General features: G+C 42.6%; 1 protein-coding gene and 1 pseudogene across 1 annotated transcript; one reads left to right on the forward strand and one right to left on the reverse strand.

The window, feature by feature from the left end:
• Positions 1-958: 958 nt before the first annotated feature.
• LOC114663135 (potassium voltage-gated channel subfamily E member 2-like) lies at positions 959-1,264 on the reverse strand. Its single transcript, XM_028816891.1, has one exon. The coding sequence runs from the start codon at positions 1,262-1,264 to the stop codon at positions 959-961; it is 306 nt and encodes a 101-aa protein (XP_028672724.1).
• A 13,902-nt stretch (positions 1,265-15,166) lies between these two features.
• LOC114663136 (uncharacterized) lies at positions 15,167-17,598 on the forward strand (annotated as a pseudogene).
• The last annotated feature ends 859 nt before the right edge of the window (positions 17,599-18,457 follow it).

Raw genomic sequence — 18,457 nt, forward strand, 5'->3', positions numbered from 1 at the left:
CCCGTCAACTCATTTAACGGTTTGGGGACAATACAGCAATTTGGGTGGAGCCCTTTGAAGAACTGAATCCATTGCTGTTCATGTTCCTAAAACTTCCTTAAGTCTAAATATAAATGAATACGTTTTTAAAAACTGCTTTAAAGATGGTCAAGTTGAAGAATATAAACTATGTATAAACAACTAATTTTAGCGCGGCTAGCTCGCAGTAGTTCATGGGTTCGCCTTCCGAGTCTTCCCAGCGCGGAGAGCGCTTTGAGCAGTGAGAAAAGCGCTATAGAAAATGTAAAAAAATATTATTAATTTAAAGGATTATTAGGAATAATCAAAAATAGAATTTAACGTTTTATTTTTAAATTGTAACATACTGTACGTTTTATATATTATACACAATTTAGGTATGAAATGTTCAATTTCACATAAATAACTTAAAATACAAATTAATATTTGAATATAAAATATGATGTACGATTATAGAAAACAGAAAAATCCCTGCTGTTCCTCTTATTTTAAAGCTAGCGTTTATGTACATATTTGGTTAAATATGTTAGAACAGAAATCTATTAAAGATTATGATTTTCTAAAATTACCCATCGATAACCAAAATAGTACACAAAAACAAATAGCACAAAAGTAATGCATATGTTTAAAATGAACAGATATTTTAACAAATCAGCAAGCGTAAAAATGATCCCGACAATTTCTCTTTGGTCTTCACTCCCCCGTTTTCCTTCAAGGCTCCTGGACGTCTGTTTCTCCAGCTGTTCCCTTCCAGTCTCGATTCCGATTTAGGGGTGCGGTGATGGACTGAGATTGTACACAGATGTCGGTACACTATTTGTTTACTGGCTGAAAAGAAGAAACGTGTACCGTGTAATGTCAAGCACGCAGAGGAGGAGCCCTCGCTGTTCTCTCCGAGTGTCCACCGGCGGCGCGGTGTGGCTCAGTCCGCCTCTCCCAGTCAGTTCAGCAGCTGCTCGATCTCCACGCTATCGCGGTCCGACTCGAGCGCTCGGGCTCCCTCGGCCACGTTCCAGTTTTTCTTAATATAGATGTGGTAAGGGTCGTTTTTATTCTCGAGCTTCCTGGATTTGATGTAGGCAAGTAGCAGGGCCATGGCGATAGCGGCGTAGAATACAACGATAACAATGATGAATAAATGCGCATTCTTCTCCTTATCGGCGCTAGACGTCTGTGTTCGGTTGCGGAATTCTTCGAGCAATTCCCTAAAGCAGGGGGCGAGACACGGGCTGGCGGTGCAGTTCATCCTCTCGCTAGAAAATATCCGCACAAAAACTGCTGTCTCTCTTGCAAGGGGCTTCGTAAGCAAAGGGTGTCTTGGCGTCCGTAGGGAGCGGGCGCATTAAGTATAACAGTCGAAGGGGAAAGCCAGCATCCCGGCCACTACTTCACAAGCACCCCGCGACTCTAATAGAGTGAAGTGAGGGAAAACAATCCGCCGTAAGTGGTTCTGGGAGCTCTGGGTTTAATTAAAAACCGGACGAAGGGCATCCAGCTTTTGGGAGGTACCCAATTGCAGCACACGGATGCCGTTTTACTTTCTCTATATTTGAAGTATTGTTTTCATGGGAAAAACTCGGGTATGTAGCGGAAAAAACACGTTGCGATCTCCCTGGAGCATATTTTGAGTACTGCTGGAAAGAAGCGTGTGTTTCTGGTAACAGAAAACGTTTGTGGACAGCTTACACTTGGGAACCGATTGCGTTTGGGGGGATTTTGAATTGTTCCGCTTCGCTCTTTTAAACCACAAGTATTTTTTTTCATTCAGATTTGCCCCCGTTTTGTGATTGAAATAAAGAAAAGCATCCTAAATGTATTTCTTCTGTTCAGTATGAATCATTTTGACTCCCCTCCCATAATTTGTACAACTTCAAAAAAAATTGTTTTACCTTGCCAAGTCTTTCCAGTCAGTTTTGGGCAGGGTTGCCAGTTACTACAGTCAAAATCCCCCCATCAGCAAACCAGTTTAACACAGTTTGGAGACATATCATATTACATATTATTTAATAATTTCCATGCTTAATACACGCATTTTCAAAAAACAGAATTCTGTTGTATTGTAAAGAAAAGTCTTGTCACTTGTACAAGTAGATTACCTAACCTGATTAAGAGCTACAAATCTACTAGTCTCTCATTTTCGTAGTCCTGAGCAGGGTCAGGGTGGGAGTGCTTGGGTCTATTCCAGCCAGCACAGGACAAAAGGCAGGACTAATCCCTGGGTAGGATGCCAGTCGACCTTAGGGCGAACACACACCCAGGACAATTTAGCATGGCCAGTCCACCTGACTTAAATGTTTTTGAGTTGTGGGAGGAAACCCACTCAGATACAGTGAGGACCTGAGGCACGAACCCTGGATTTCTTGCTGCAAGGCCTGCACCACCATGCCACCCTATAATTTAACTATAATATTAGAGGGTTTGCCCCCTGCTCGCTTCACTCGCCAACCCCCCCAGCCTGCGCTATGCACCAGCCCCTTCATGTCTCTGCCGCTCGTGTTGTGAAGAGGGAGGATGAACGCACCCCAAGGAGACACGGTCGCTCCTCTGAAACCCCCTCATAAACAGTGATACAATGGGAAACAAATATAGTTTTTTTTTTTTTTTTTTACCTCCTCTTTGCTCGATCAGCTGCTGGCTTGCTGCTATAGCTGTGCCATGTGATTTGCATCTTGTGCGGCGCTTCGAACATTTAAAAGCCCGTACAGCAGCTGTCCTACTCTTTGACTTTTATTTCCGGCCCTGGGCGTGGTTAAATCTCTTGGCACAAAGTCTGGTCTCACAAGATGTGAGTTCTTGATATTTTTTTGTTTATAATTTAAGAAACAGAATAAGAATCTGAAAATTTAACATCACATTAAAGTTCGATCAATTCTGAAAAGAATGATACCAAACATATATATGTAGGTTTTAAAATAAGCCCAATTTAAAGCGTGACAAAAAAATGACATAAAAGTCACATAAAATCGTTGTACTTTTAGGCTTAGGATTTTATATAAGTAGATTATATTTTAAATTGTTCAATTTGTTTCCATACCACCTGCAAAAAAATGGCATGGTTTGGGCACTTTTTGTTATTCAAAACAGGTTTAATTTTTGACTTGATAAAAACTATGCAATATTCTGTTTAATCATATTACATTGTAATTAACTTGCTGTATAATAAATCTCTAATGGGAACCACCATTGACAAACATGTACAGTAAATGCAGTGTTGTGCTCTGTGACATGAACAGTTTAATTTTCAAATGAAATAACTCAGAATAATTTTTATCCCAAAATATAATATTTAATCACAGTTTCATTTGAAAGACAAACATTTTAGAAAAGAAAAATTAATAATTTAAATAATAAAGACACTCTTTTATAATCTCTGGTTCTATATTTCATTTACTGATGATTCTCTACCTGTACCTTAATGTTTATAGGAGCTGCCATTACAAAAAAATAATTGTTATAAAAAATATACTCAAAACATTTTGAGTCTAAACTGGTGAAGTTAATACAATGACTTCAGAGAATTCTGCAAGCTAATACCAGCCATAGGTCTGCTTTCATGTGTAGCTGGAACTCTGAATCTTGTTAAATAAATTAGAAAAATTAACTAGGCTAGGGCTAGGGCAGAATAAGTATGTCACAGAGAAATGGCACATCAATCCTAAAGCACTCTAACCACTAACCTATCAAACATGAGCATCAAGATGAATGGCTGGAGTCATGATAGGTGGCTGTTGTGTTGTACAGTATTTTTTTTATTGCTGGATGATGCTTTCATTGAGCATTGTTGAGATGGAGAAGACATGGAAAGTGTTTCTATAGGAAGGTAATTCACATAACAAAATTACCCTGCCTTGAAGAAATCAGTATTTTACCCAATGAAATTCTTTTCCCCATTTTTTCTCCCATGGCCCTGATTTCCCCCCAACCTGGCAACTCTGGTTTTAATTGACATTAGTGGATTTTCCAGCACATTGAATGTATTTGATTTGTTTGCAGCCCTTAAAAAAATTCTTAATGTAATTTTTTCAGCTCAGAAATGTAAACATATTTGGTAAAGTGCCCTAACTTTGCAACAAGCAAATACATTTCCAGATGTCTCATTTTTGTAAAGCTGCTACACATTTTGAACACTGCCATAACCTTTGTGTCAATTTTGATTCCAGCTCATATACTAGGATTTTACTCTCCATTTATGGTACTTTGTTTTCAGTCCATAAAATATACTAAATGTTAGCTTTTCTAAAACTTAGAATCATCACTACTACAGATTGAGATGGTCAAGCAATAAAATAAAAATGTTTGGTGTGAAAGATAGAATGTATGGGACACATGAAGAGTCAGAATCAAGTAAATAAAAAGACACTTAAGGCACAGTGTTGGGTCAGCATTTGAAGACACTGTAAAGGTTAGAGCTGAAAAGGTTTTAGAAGTAGATACCAACAACAAAACCCACTGCTGTCAGTTATTCATAAAATGTGTCTTATACATTCAGGACTTTGTGTATTCTGAGTTTATATGAAGCTCAAGCTTTGAGCTTTTACAGTCCAAAATTTTCAAATGCAGACATCACAGCAGTAAAACTCTTTAACTACAAAGAAATATTGATTGGATGTTTTGCCTTTATTAAATTGCCACAATGTCTGTTTATTTGTGGCAGGTATTTCAATATTTAAAAAAAAAAGGTTTTCCTCCATTGAGGTTTCAATTTTATGAGTTAGGGGCACTAGTCCTAAGTCCATTTCAGGTGTGCACTTCTTCTTCAACTGGTTTAACATCTTAAATAAAACAAACCAAGGGTAAAAGAATCAATGCAAAATGCATGTGGTTATAGATGGGATAATTCATTAACCAATTGTTTAAATTTAGGCCAAAAATGTAGGTCAAAATACTTTATATGTTTAATATCATCAACCTATTATTTGATTTTTTAAAAATACTTTCATCTTTAAATATGACAAAACTGTGAAAAATGAACATGGGTGGTATTGCATGTTTCATACTATACTCATGCTGTAAATGGAGGAACTCATTTGCTCAGGTTTTTCAGTCAGTAGTTCCTTGAATCTTTTTGCATCAGATCATTCCTGCATTGTATTTAAATTTCCCTTTAAAGTCTCACTCAAAACAAACTTGGATAGTGTATTTTCATATTGTTAATGTAGTACTAGGGTGTTGTACCGTGTTAGCCATTATGTATGTAGAGAAAAGCCAAGCAAAATGACACCTTTTATTGGCTAACTAAAACGATTACAATATGCAAGCTTTCGAGGCAACTCAGGCCCCTTCTTCAGGCCTCAGTTGCCTCGAAAGCTTGCATATTGTAATCTTTTTAGTTAGCCAATAAAAGGTGTCATTTTGCTTGGCTTTTTTCTATATTGTTAATGAAAATCTTTCTTGCTACAGTCACATCTGTCCTCCCAGTAAATGAAGACTTTTTTTGTTATTGATACTTTAGAAAACCATTTTAAACATCTCTACTCTTCCACTCTTGATGCTATGGTCCAATTAAAATACAGAGCTATCTATATATATAATTCACTAAGCTGCCGACAAGTAGCCACCCATGGAAAGCACGCAGGAAGGGGTGTGGATTCACTAAGCCGCCGACAAGTAAGACGCCCATGGCGCACGCAGGAAGGAGCCATGCCCACCAACTCTAAGACCATTGGATACGACGACAACTCGCAGAGCCAAGCACACCAACTCAGACGCGACGACTTGGAATAAACACCGTCATTTATGTTTGCCTGTGGTACAGTACACATGCACCTCTGAGCCACGTTGACTTTTCGGTTACGACGCACGACCGCGTGCACCATAGCAAACTGTTTTACATGCTACATACAGCATTTCGCATCCGCGACAAACATGCGTCTTCTTAGATGGTCCTGCAGGAACACGGAAAACGTTTCCCCGCCCACCAACACTCCTTATTCCCCGACTGGCATCCACTGCATCCGTGACAAACATGCGTTTTCTTAGATGGTCCTGCAGGAACACGGAAGATGTTTCCCCACCCACCAACACTCCTTTTTCCCCGGCCCGCATCAACCCTCGCTCTCTAGGCATTCAAACTGCCTGCTCATGTGCCCGGACGCAAAAACTCACCGACCACCCAGTTAGTCCCTTTCGTCTGTGCTAGGAGTCCACATGCACCTCTGAGCCACGTTGACTTTTCATTATTCTTTTCGGTTACGACACCCGACCACGTCCACCATCGAAAACCATGGGAAAAGAACAACGAAGCCCCGCCCAGAAACTCTACCCCTCCTCCCACGTGATTGGGAACGCACCTCAGAGCACTGCCCGCCAACTCAAACAGCTCATCAAACACATGCTTGTTTTGGTCTGTGCTGCTGTCCAAATCCAGCTGTGAGCCACGTTGACTGTTCTTTTGCCCTCCATGGCTACTGCTTCAAATGTATTTCATGGAAACAACACTTCTTTCAATGTTATAGAAATTCCTGCATCAGGTAACTGTTTGTTTCTATCAGTCGGGTTTTTTTGGAAAAATGTCATTGACGAAACTGTTGCTCTCAAACTTCGCAACATGGCTGTTCGCTGTTTGCCAACATTGGGATAACGTCGGCGATGTGGTCACAAACTGCAACAACTCACCACACAAGGACGCCCTGTCTCTCGAGGCATTCACACTGCCGGAAGACAACCATGGGATACGCAGAAAATAGCCATGTCAGTCAACGCAGATCAGACACCCAGGCAAACAACACTGAATAATCAATAGCTGCAACTACTTTGCCCGCCCCAACTCCTCACCTGAGTTGGTTTCATCTGTGTTCAGCAGTGTTTCCCAAACTCGGTCCTGGTGAACCCCTGTGGATGCAGGGTTTTGTTCAAACCAGATTCCTAATCATTAATGCCGGTGAAACTCATCAGGGATAAGTCGGTTTTTCAAACGCAGCCATGTAGCAGATAAGTCTAGCAGGATGTAATAATCCGAGATGAATGCGCGCCCCCGCGCTGAGTGAAAAGACAATGTATATTGAGCCTAGAAAACATGATCAGCAAGTCTTTGATAGGCTGCAACAAAATGATGAAAGAATGGGCGCATTTTTTCACACAAGCTGGGTGGGTGGGTGTTAGTTAGTTAATTAGTTACTCGAAGGATTTCAAGATTTAATATGCACAAGCGGTAACACTGCAAAAGCACCCCAAACCAGAAAAGACGGCTGGCAAAAAGTGGCCGACAAATTAAACACGTGTGCATTGTACTTACTGAAAGCAGCGTTATGGATTTTGCAAATGTTAATTTTTTTCCCTCTGCTTAAAAAACATTAAAAAAGTGGTGTGATTATGCAGCGTATACTATGCCGCAGGTTGGTATGCAGCGTGTAAAACAGTTTGTTTGTCGCGGATAATTTGCCTTTTACTTTAACACGAAGACAATTTCCTGTTAGATTTGCCTTTGAGATGACAATTAATAAGGCACAGGGCCAAACTTTCAAAAAGATGTGCATGTATCTGCCAAAACCAGTTTTCAGTCACGGACAGTTGTATGTTGCTCTCTCCAGAGTTCCATCTTTTCATTCACTTACTGGTATGCCTGCAGGAACACGTGCAGCGAGCAAGCGAGAGAGAGCAAGCGACACACACACACATACATACAGGCGCGCGCGAGAGAGAGCGAGCGCTGGACGCATAAGAATAATAATACTTCATTACATTGATATACCAGTGTTTTCAGTATTCAAAGCACTATCCACACAGGGAGAAACCAGGAAGCGAACCCAAAATCTTCCACAGTCTCCTTACTGCAAAGCAGCAACACTACCACTGCGCTACAAGGCAGTTAAAGAATGCACTGGGCTCGATTTTGTTTTCACTTCTGTTTACAGCGATTGGATCGTAGCGTGCATTATTGCAATGTTACTTTCCTTGGTGGCTTATTACATTATGGATGTTTCACATGTTAATTTTTTCCCTGTGCTTAAAAGACATTAAAAAAGTGTTTCTCAACCGTGACTCCGGAACAACTCAGTACGGAAGCTATATTAAGCGTCAACAACGAAGATTCGCTACACCTTAATGAACAAGTGCTGAAACTTATCCCTACCGACGAAGTAACTTTCACCAGCGTGGCCTCCATCGTCACAGACGATCCCGCTTTCAGTTACGGACAATTGTATGTTGCTCTCTCCAGAGGTCCATCTTTTCATTCACTCACAGTGGTATCCACAAACCCACCCCATTTGGACAACTGTGTCGTTCAGGAAGTGTTCACCCATCAATACATAATTATACGTCGTATGCTACACCGCGGGTTGGCTAGCGGGTCATACGCTCGCACTGATTACGTCCCTGCCCTTTGTACACAACCCCCTCCCTCACAGGTGCATGTGGACTGTGCAAAGAGGAAAACGACTCAGGTGACGAGTTGGGGGTGGGCACATGAGCAGGCAGTGCATACTGAACGAGAAATCAGCAGACTAGCATGATGGAGGGGGCGGAATGGGCGTCCTTCCCCTCTCCTCCCGTTCCGCCCTCTGCGCCCGAGCGCCGTCCACCCCTGGGAGGAGAAGGCGTGACGGCGGTCCGCCAGTTTTCAGTCACGGACAATTGTATGTTGGTTCGTTCCATGCATTGTTACAATGTTACTTTTCTTGGTGATTTATTACATTACCGATTTTTCAAATGTTAATTTTCTCCCTGTGCTTAAAAATCATTAAAAAAGCGGCCTGATTATGCGGTGTATGGTACGCCGCGGGTTGGTTAGTACATAATAATAGTGCATCTCACTGGATCAATGAAAATTTCCTCTTAAAAGAGAATATAGGTAAGTTGAACATATGTGGTGGAAAACAAGGCTTGGGGTTCAATGTTTACAAAAACGTTTACTGGTTAAGATGGAGAGAGCTAAATATTTCTCCCCAGTTTAGTTTTTCTTGATAAGTATGGTCCAAGAATTTTAATGAATACAATTGGTCATCATTTAAATCTAGTCAGTTTAATGTAAGTGAATTCTCTACTAAAGAATGTGTTACATTTTAATCACTTTTCACTGATTTATTTTTGTGAGGTATCCTGACCCTACGGCATCACATAAAACCACTTTTTGCTAGTATCACTTAATGATTTAATGGTTACTGTCTCAAGCTTAAAAACTTCTTCCAGCTTTGTTGTGGTTATGCACCCCAAATTTCTGTTTAATGTTTTGGATTTAATAGCTACATTTACATTCCTCATTACTATTGTTTTTCTCTGTTCTGGCAATGTCCCGGAATATTTTAAGAGTGCTTGTGTTTAGCAACTTAAAAAAAAAACCAAAACAACAAAAACAGGCCTTGACCCACCCACCTACAATAATTATGGGACAATGTCAGAATTGTGTATGATCTCAAAATTCTGGAAAAATAGTCTCCTTACTAGAAACCATTAGTGGCAAAAACATTTTTAGAAAATTTCAGTCTGGCTTTCTAAAATATTACAGTACTGAAAACGCTCTGCTTAGAATCACTAACAGTATTTAAATGAGTGCTAATGCTAGTAACTCTTCTTTCCTTGTACTGCTTTACCTAAGTGCAGCTTTTGACACAATTCACAACTGCATATTGAGTGACACATTATGGTGTTAGGTGGGTATGTTGGGGATTGCATTGCAATGGTTCACTTCTTACTTGACAAATTGTAGTGGCGGTCAGGGTTCATTGTCCTTTCTCAGCATTAACTAAGGTTCAATCCTAGGACCAATCCTTTTATCCATTTATATAATAAAGGGGGGCATTATTTTGCATTCATAGCACCCAAGCTTTGCAAGAGCTTGTTGGTGCAATTCAGGCTTGCTGAATCTTCATTTACTTCCAAATCCCTTCTTTAAATGTGGTTGTTTCATAAGACTTTTCTGCACTAACCTATTTGTGTTTTGTTATGTTGTTTTATATTTCTTTCTTGTTGTGTTTTAATAATCTGAACCTAATTTGACCTTTTGAGTTTGCATTTATTTTATTTCTTGTTTCAATACCACTTAAGGATACATTTTTGTGAAGCTTTATATCTTACTGTGCTTTTTTAGTTTTTTCACTGATTGGTGTGTGTGAAACATTTTGTAGCTTTGTTTTTTGGTAAGCGCCCTGTGAGTAAGCATTATTATTATTAGCAAAATCCATATTGTCTGCTGGTCATCCCCATGGTTCATTTAGCAGTAGATACGCATAGACACATGATATCTTGATAAATACATAACCAGATATTTAACCAGATATTTAAAGATAGGGCTCCATCTCCCCAAACCCAACACAGACAGACCCAGACACAAATCCAACAATACACAAGGCTTTTATTCTGCTGTGGGAAACAGAGCACATAACAAACAAAGCAGATCTCTTCTTCTTTCTTCCTCTGTCTACCTCCACTCCTTCTCCATCAAGCTTTGTTCTCCACCTCGTGACTCTGGCTCCCGGAATGAAAGCAGCAGGCTTCTTTTATGCCACACCAGGAGTACTTCCAGTGGCCCATTAGAATGGTCTGGAAACACTTCTGAGTGTGATGGAAGTCCAATGAATTTGGACTCCACAGTCCCTGCAGCACCTCCTGGTGGCATCCATAGTACCCAACAGGGCTGTGTTGAACTGCAACTTCCATGAAGCCCTGTTGGATCCAAGGGACTGCTGCAACTCAGAGGGGCTGCCATCTAATTGCTTCGGGGGACATAATGCTACATAAATGTAATGAATTATTATTATTATAATGCCATGTGCATGCTCTCCCCCAGTCCTTCCTTTACGAAAGTGTCCTGACCAGGTAATGGGCCTGGCAGTCTGTGATAGTAGAACGAATCTTGTTAACATGTTTGTTACATTGGAGCTATTTGTGTGCTAGTTTACCTTGATAAATAACATTTCAAATTGTTTTTGTTTGGCGTTCATTATCTGGTCAGACGATACAGAAAACTAAGTTGGGAAAACGTGGCCAAAAACTGATGTGGATATTTGAGATACTTTCACACTTATACACTGTTGAGAACAGTGGACTGACTTGGCAGCTTGCCAAAGGGAATGAAGCTTTGAGTTACAAGTATGAATGATAAGAAAAATACTGAAATGGAACACAGTATCTTGTTCAACAAAAAGTCAGCAACATAGTGGTATATTGTATTTCAGACCAATGAACTTTAACCTGACACAGCTAATCTGAAATGGTTGCCTCGACATTCTGGTTATAGTTCAGGCAAACTTAGTTATATCTGTTCCTTTTGTTCAGAATCTCTCAATATGACGTCATTGTTAAAGTTTTATTCAACATGTATAGCCTGCTTATTAAATCAAATACATTTAAACTGATGTGCAGAGCATACCTGATTTGCAATGGTTAATTTCTCTTCATTTGTATCCCTTTAACATGGTGTTAGAAAAATATCACCATCCGTCCCTCTTGTGTGTTGGGAAATGTGGAGAGCATCTGCCTGTAAAAACCTCTGCCCCAGTACCCCCAAAATCTGGGTCGCAACTGGGTAAATACCGAAAATGGTGGTTAAATCAGTAGAGAGAATTTCACTTCATTTGACATTGGGGCAGATACCTTTTTTCTACACAGCAATCTCTCCAGTGCAGTACAATAGTTAACATCTTATCATTGCCACTTGCATCTGAAAATCTTCAAAGCTTGTTCCCATTTGTACTGCACAGGAAACAAATGAAAAAAACACATGACGTGTAACGTTATCATTTCATCTAAGCTTTATCCCATGGGGTGAAAAATGCAAAGCAGGTTTCCGGAGTATGAACAGGCTAGCCAAGAGATATAAGATACAATTGTGCATTTATTCTTCCAGAAATTGCCAACTGTTTGTTGTGCATGGAAGGAAGATTGTAGTGGTGAGATCGACCAGTGTTTTAAAAAATTGGGTCCTTATTTAATACTCTCCTACTTATTATGTTGTTTGTTTCAGAAGCAATAAAAAATGTATATGGAAATGTAGGGAGAATGTACAGATTCCACACGGACAATGTCTATAGTTCAAGCTCTGCTACTTTACTACCATTTTCAGTTTAGGCTTTGGGAAAATAAAGTTTTTTCAATAAGTATTTTAATATAAATATTAATGTGGTAAGAGTAACTGGTAGTTTAGGTGTGTTAAAGTTAGGTATTAAACAGTTCAACAAGATAATGTTGTATTTCATCTGAAGCAGCTTGCGAGAAAGTGGCGTTTTAAGCCTTCGGTGCCTTCTGTTATTCTGGGGAATGTGAACTCAATCTCAAATAAGATCGACGAACTGGCTGCGCTGGTGAAAAATGTCAGAACCTACAGAGAATGCAGTTTGTTGTGTTTCTGCGAAACGTGGCTAACTAACACCATCCCAGATGCTAATGTGGAGCTACCCGGGTTTAGCACAGTCAGAGCGGACAGAGACACAAGTACCTGTGGGAAGCACAAAGGAGGAGGACTCGCTCTCTATGTTAATACACGGTGGTGTAACTCTGGACATGTTAAAGTCAAAATCTCCACTTGCTGCAGGGACATCGAACTGTTGGCCATAAGTCTGCGTCCCTATTACTTGCCCAGAGAGTTTGGACATGTCATTGTTGTCATCGTGTATATTCCTCCTCGGGCGGACGTGGAGATAGCGAGTGACATCATCCATTCTGCTGTTGCTAAGTTACAAATGCAGCACCCCAAGGCACTTGTGCTAATCGCTGGAGACTTTAACCATGTGACGCTGGACAAAACATTACCTGCATTCTCCCAGTATGTGGACTGCAACACCCGGGGAAATAAGACTATTGATTTACTGTATGCAAACGTTAAAGACGCATACAGTGCCACCCCGCTGCCTGCGCTTGGGAAAGGAGATCATAACCTGGTTCTGCTTCAGCCTCACTACAAACCAAAAGTGAGAGTCCTACCTGTAACCACACGATCATTCAGGAAGTGGACCCTGGAGGCTGAGAATGCTCTGAGACAATGTTTTGGAACTACAGACTGGGATATCCTGCAGGGATCACATAGTGAGAACATTGAGGAGGTTGTTGACTGCACTACTGACTACATCAACTTCTGTATGAACATTGTAGTTCCAGTAAGAACTGTACGCTGCTATGCTAACAACAAGCCATGGATTACAAGTGACATCAAGGGCCTTTTGAACCAGAAGAAAAGAGCCTTTAAAGACGGTGATCAGCATGAGCTCAAGCGCGTGCAGAAGGAACTCCGAGTCCAGCTCAGGGCGGCGAAGGAGCAGTACAGGAGAAAGCTGGAGCAGAAGTTGCAGAACAACAGCATGAAGGAAGTGTGGGATGGGATGAAGATCATCACTGGCTGCAGCTCGAAGCGGGGTACCACCATCGAGAGAGACGTGAAAAGAGCAAACCAAATGAACATCTTCTTTAACAGGTTTGACCACCCTAACCCACTCTCACCTCGGAGTACTGCACTCTCTACACATCCTTCTGCTGATACCAACATAGGAGAGACATCCCCACCCACAATTACAGCAGCGCAAGTGAGCAGAGAGCTGAGGAAACTTCGTGCCAGCAAAGCAGCAGGTCCAGATGGAGTATCGCCACGACTGCTGAAGGTCTGTGCATCAGAGCTAGGGGGTCCTCTACAGCGCATCTTCAACCTGAGCCTGGAACAGGGGAAAGTCCCAAGGCTTTGGAAAACATCTTGCATCACCCCAGTCCCAAAGGTATCACGTCCTGGTGAGCTGAATGACTTCCAGCCTGTCGCTCTAACATCACATGTGATGAAGACCATGGAGCGACTGCTGCTTCACCACCTGAGGCCACAGGTCCAACACGCCCTCGACCCTCTGCAGTTCACATACCAGGAGAAGGTGGGAGTGGAAGATGCCATCATCTATATGCTACATCGATCCCTCTCCCACTTGGACAGAGGCAGTGGCGCTGTAAGAATTATGTTTCTAGACTTCTCTAGCGCCTTCAACACCATCCAACCTCTGCTCCTTAGGGACAAGCTGACAGAGATGGGAGTAGATTCATACCTGGTGGCATGGATCGTGGACTATCTTACAAACAGACCTCAGTATGTGCGTCTCGGGAATTGCAGATCTGACATTGTGGTCAGCAACACAGGAGCGCCGCAGGGGACTGTACTTTCTCCGGTCCTGTTCAGCCTATATACATCGGACTTCCAATATAACTCGGAGTCCTGCCACGTGCAAAAGTTTGCTGACGACACTGCTATCGTGGACTGCATCAGGAGTGGGCAGGAGGAGGAGTATAGAAACCTCATCAAGGACTTTGTTAAATGGTGCGACTTAAACCACCTACAACTGAACACCAGCAAAACCAAGAAACTGGTGGTGGATTTTAGGAGACCCAGGCCCCTCATGGACCCCGTGATCATCAGAGGTGACTGTGTGCAGAGGGTGCAGACCTATAAATACCTGGGAATGCAGCTGGACGATAAATTGGACTGGACTGCCAATACTGATTCTATGTGCAAGAAAGGACAGAGCCGCCTGTACTTCCTTAGAAGACTGGCATCCTTCAACATCTGCAGTAAGATGCTGCAGATGTTCTATCAGATGGTTGTGGCGAGTGCCCTCTTCTACGCAGTGGTGTGCTGGGGAGGCAGCATTAAGAAGAAGGATGCCTCACGCCTGGACAAACTGGTGAGGAAGGCAGGCTCTATTGTTGGCATAGAGCTGGACGGTTTGACATCCGTAGCAGAGCAACGGGCACTCAGCAGGCTCCTATCAATTATGGAGAATCCACTACATCCATTAAACAGTGTCATCTCCAGACAGAGGAGCAGTTTCAGCGACAGACTGCTGTCACTGTCCTGCTCCACTGACAGACTGAGAAGATCATTCCTCCCCCAAACTATGCGACTCTTCAATTCCACCAGAGGGGGTAAACGTTGAACATTATTCAAGTTATTGTCTGTTTTTTACCTGCATTTTTTATTACTCTTTAATTTAATATTTTTTGCTGCTGGAGTATGTGAATTTCCCCCTGGGATTAATAAAGTATCCTATCTATCTATCTATCTATCTATCTATCTATCTATCTATCTATCTATCTATCTATCTATCTATCTATCTATCTATCTATCTATCTATCTATCTATCTGTTAACCATGTTTCCTTTGTTTTGAAGTGTTTTTAGTAGTATTTTAGCCCTCTCTTCTGTTATGTTTGTTTTCAGTCATGCCACAAGTGCATCTTCTTGCATGAGTTGGCCTGGGCTCAACCCAGTGTCACGCCATTTTTGTCTTATACCCTCAAGAAGCAGTACAAGACAGCTGCTGATGAGGAATAGCAGGCATTGGCAGAACTGCAGAACATCCTGCGGAAGAAGTCCAGGCCTGAGCGGCGTACCCTACCTTGTCTATAATCGTTGCCCTGCGCTTTGCCAGCACCTATGGAAGAACTTGAAGGTGATCTGGCGAAGAAGGAAAGTCGCTGACCAATGGAGGTGTGCTGAGGGAGTTTGGGTCCCTAAAGAGGAGAATTCCAGGAACATCGACCAGTTTCAAATGATCTCCCTGCTGAGTGAAGAAGGAAAGGTGCTTTTAGCATCGTATCCAAAAGACTGACAGAGTTCCTCCTCAAGAATAACTACATTGACCCCTCTGTCCAGAAGGGGGGATTCCTGGAGTCCCTGGCTTCCTGGAGCACACAGGTGTGGTAATTCAGCTGATCAGAGAGGCGAAGAACAGAGGCGACCTTGCTGTGTTGTGGTTGGACCTGGCCAATGCCTATGGGTCTATACCACACAAGCTGGTTGAGCTTGCACTACATCGCCACCATGTTCCCAGGAAAATCAAGGATCTGATCCTGGATTACTATATCAATTTCAGGATAAGGGTCACTTCTGGGTCAGAAATATCAGACTGGCATTGGCTTGGCAAGGGAATAATAACAGGGTGCACCATCTCTGTTATTCTTTTTGCCCTTGCCATGAATATGGTGGTCAACGCAGCTGAAGTAGAATGCAGAGGGCCCCTGACTAAGTCAGGTGTACGACAGCCCCCGATAAGAGCCTGTATGGATGATCTAACCATCACGACATCATCGGTCCCAGGGAGCAGGTGGATCCTACAAGGACTTGAGAGACTCATCACATGGGCAAGGATGAGTTTTAATCCTTCCAAAGTCAAGGTACCTGGTAGTAAAGAAGGGGCAGGTGACTGATAAGTACCAATTTGCTATCGCGGGAACAGTCATCCCATCCATCACAGAGCAGCCAGTCAAGAGTTTGGGGAAAGTCTTTGACTCATGTCTGTAACACACAGCTGCTATTCAGAAATCCAACAAGAAGCCTGGGACATGGCTCACCAAGGTTGATAGGTCTGGCCTGCCTGGTAGGTTTAAAGCCTGGATCTATCAGCACTCAATCCTGCCCCGGGTCCTATGGCCTCTGCTGGTATATGCAGTCCTGTTTTCAACAGTTGAGTCCCTTGAAAAGAAGATCAGCAGCTTTTTTCGGAGGTGGCTGGGACTCCCACACAACCTCACCAGCGCAGCACTGTATGGATCAAGGAACATCCTGCTGCTACCATTTAGCGGCCTTACGGAAGAATTCATGGTAGCACGCACCAGAGAAGCCCTACAGTACAGGGACTCCAAGGATAGTAAGGTGTCAGCAGCTGGCATTGAGGTGAGGACAGGCAGGAAATGGAGGGCGGAGAAGGATGTGGAGGTGGCAGAGTCACGCCTGAGACAGAAGGCTCTGGTGGGCACCGTGGCAACAGGTAGAGCAGGTCTGGGCTATTTTCCAAAGACCCAGGTCGGCAAGGCCCAGGGCAAGGAGAGAATTCATCTACTCCAGGAAGAGGTCTGAGCATTGGTGGTGGAAGAGAGAATGAGCAGGGCAGTAGGACTCCGGCAACAGAGTGCATGGACAAGGTGGGAGAGTACTCTCCAGCGAAGGATCCCCTGGTTGGACATCATGCAGGGAGATTTCTTTTGTGTCTGGTTCCTGGTGCAGCAAACTTCCACGCCTGGGGAAAGAGTGAGACACCATCCTGCCCACTTTGTTCAGGAAGAGGCTCTCTAGAACATCTACTCAGCAACTGCCCTAAGGCACTGGCAGACAGCCGCTACCGGTGGCACCATGACAAGGTGCTCAAGGCAGTTGCTGAAAGCTTGGCTGCAGCCATCAAGACAAGCAAACTCCTCCACGGCCCAAAGAAGGCAGTTACCTTCGTTTTGAGGCCTCTTCCACACAGCCTCTGACTGGCAGCTGCAGGCTGACTTGGGAAACCAGCTAAAGTTCCCGCAGCAAATTATAACAACAACACTCCAGCCAGACATGATCATTACATCAGAGGCCTCAAAACAGCTGATCATGCTGGAACTGACAGTGCCCTGGGAAGAGCGTATCGAGGAAGCTAACGAGAGGAAACGTGCCAAGTACCAGGAGCTGGTGGAGGAGTGAAGAGTCAGAGGCTGGAGGGTACTCTATGAGCCCATAGATATTGGCTGCAGAGGATTTGCGGGGTGCTCACTCTACAGAATCCTCACATGGTTTGGCATAACAGGAGCGTCCAAGAAGAGGGCCATTAAATCCGCAAATGAAGCAGCAGAGAAAGCCTCAAGGTGGTTTTGGATGAAGAGGGCTGATCTGTGGATTGCTACTGGGTTACAAGCTGGGGACTGATCAACCCCGGCTGGGTCACCTGAGCGAGGGTGTATGACGTTGCGAGACCCAAAACCCCCGATGACCTCAGAATACATCACTGATGACGTGTCCTAGTGCATCCAGGTGATGTATCTTATACTGTATAGTGGATACTGTAGATAGTTCAATAGACTCTGTTTATTGCTTATGTCATAATTTGCAAGTTCTTCTTTTAAGTTAGGATCTAAGTGAACTTTAACACTGGTGCACATGTGATAAATATGATGCAATCACAAAATGGATAAGCATTGTGCTATATAAGGAAACAGTGCTTGGAAGAATTGTTCATGACATTTATTGTCTGCACACCAACTCCTTGATGCTTTTCTGTTTGCAAGCATTATTGCATTTAACTGTGAGCTTCTTTCACTTATAGGGTTTTGGGGATAACTGGAGTTTTACTCCCTTTTTTTGTGACATGATAGTACTTCTTACCCTTGCTATGATTTGGTTTGTCCTGAATTAGGTTGTTCTCATCCTGATGTTCTCTTTATTTTTAGTTCCTTGACAATTGAATTATGTTACTGTATTATTAAATTGTAATTGCATCATGTTAAAGAATGAAATATGTTGTATGGTGGTGCAGCGGTTGCCACTGCTGCCTTGTGGATCCAATTTAATTTGTTTGAATCATGCACTAGGTCTTTGTTGATGTGAAATTTGGATTTCCTTCCCATACCTGCGATAATTTGTCTGTGAGTGCCTCAATTTTCCTCCCATATTCCAAGTATGTTTATGTTGGATAGGCCCTGTAGGAGGGTGAATGTGTGTGTGTGTATGAGTGGGTCTTGAGATTAACTGGTTTCCCTTCCAGGGTTTCTGCCTTGTGCTTAGTGCT

This window comes from Erpetoichthys calabaricus, chromosome 12 (genome assembly GCF_900747795.2).
Source record: "Erpetoichthys calabaricus chromosome 12, fErpCal1.3, whole genome shotgun sequence".
NCBI lineage: Eukaryota > Metazoa > Chordata > Cladistia > Polypteriformes > Polypteridae > Erpetoichthys > Erpetoichthys calabaricus.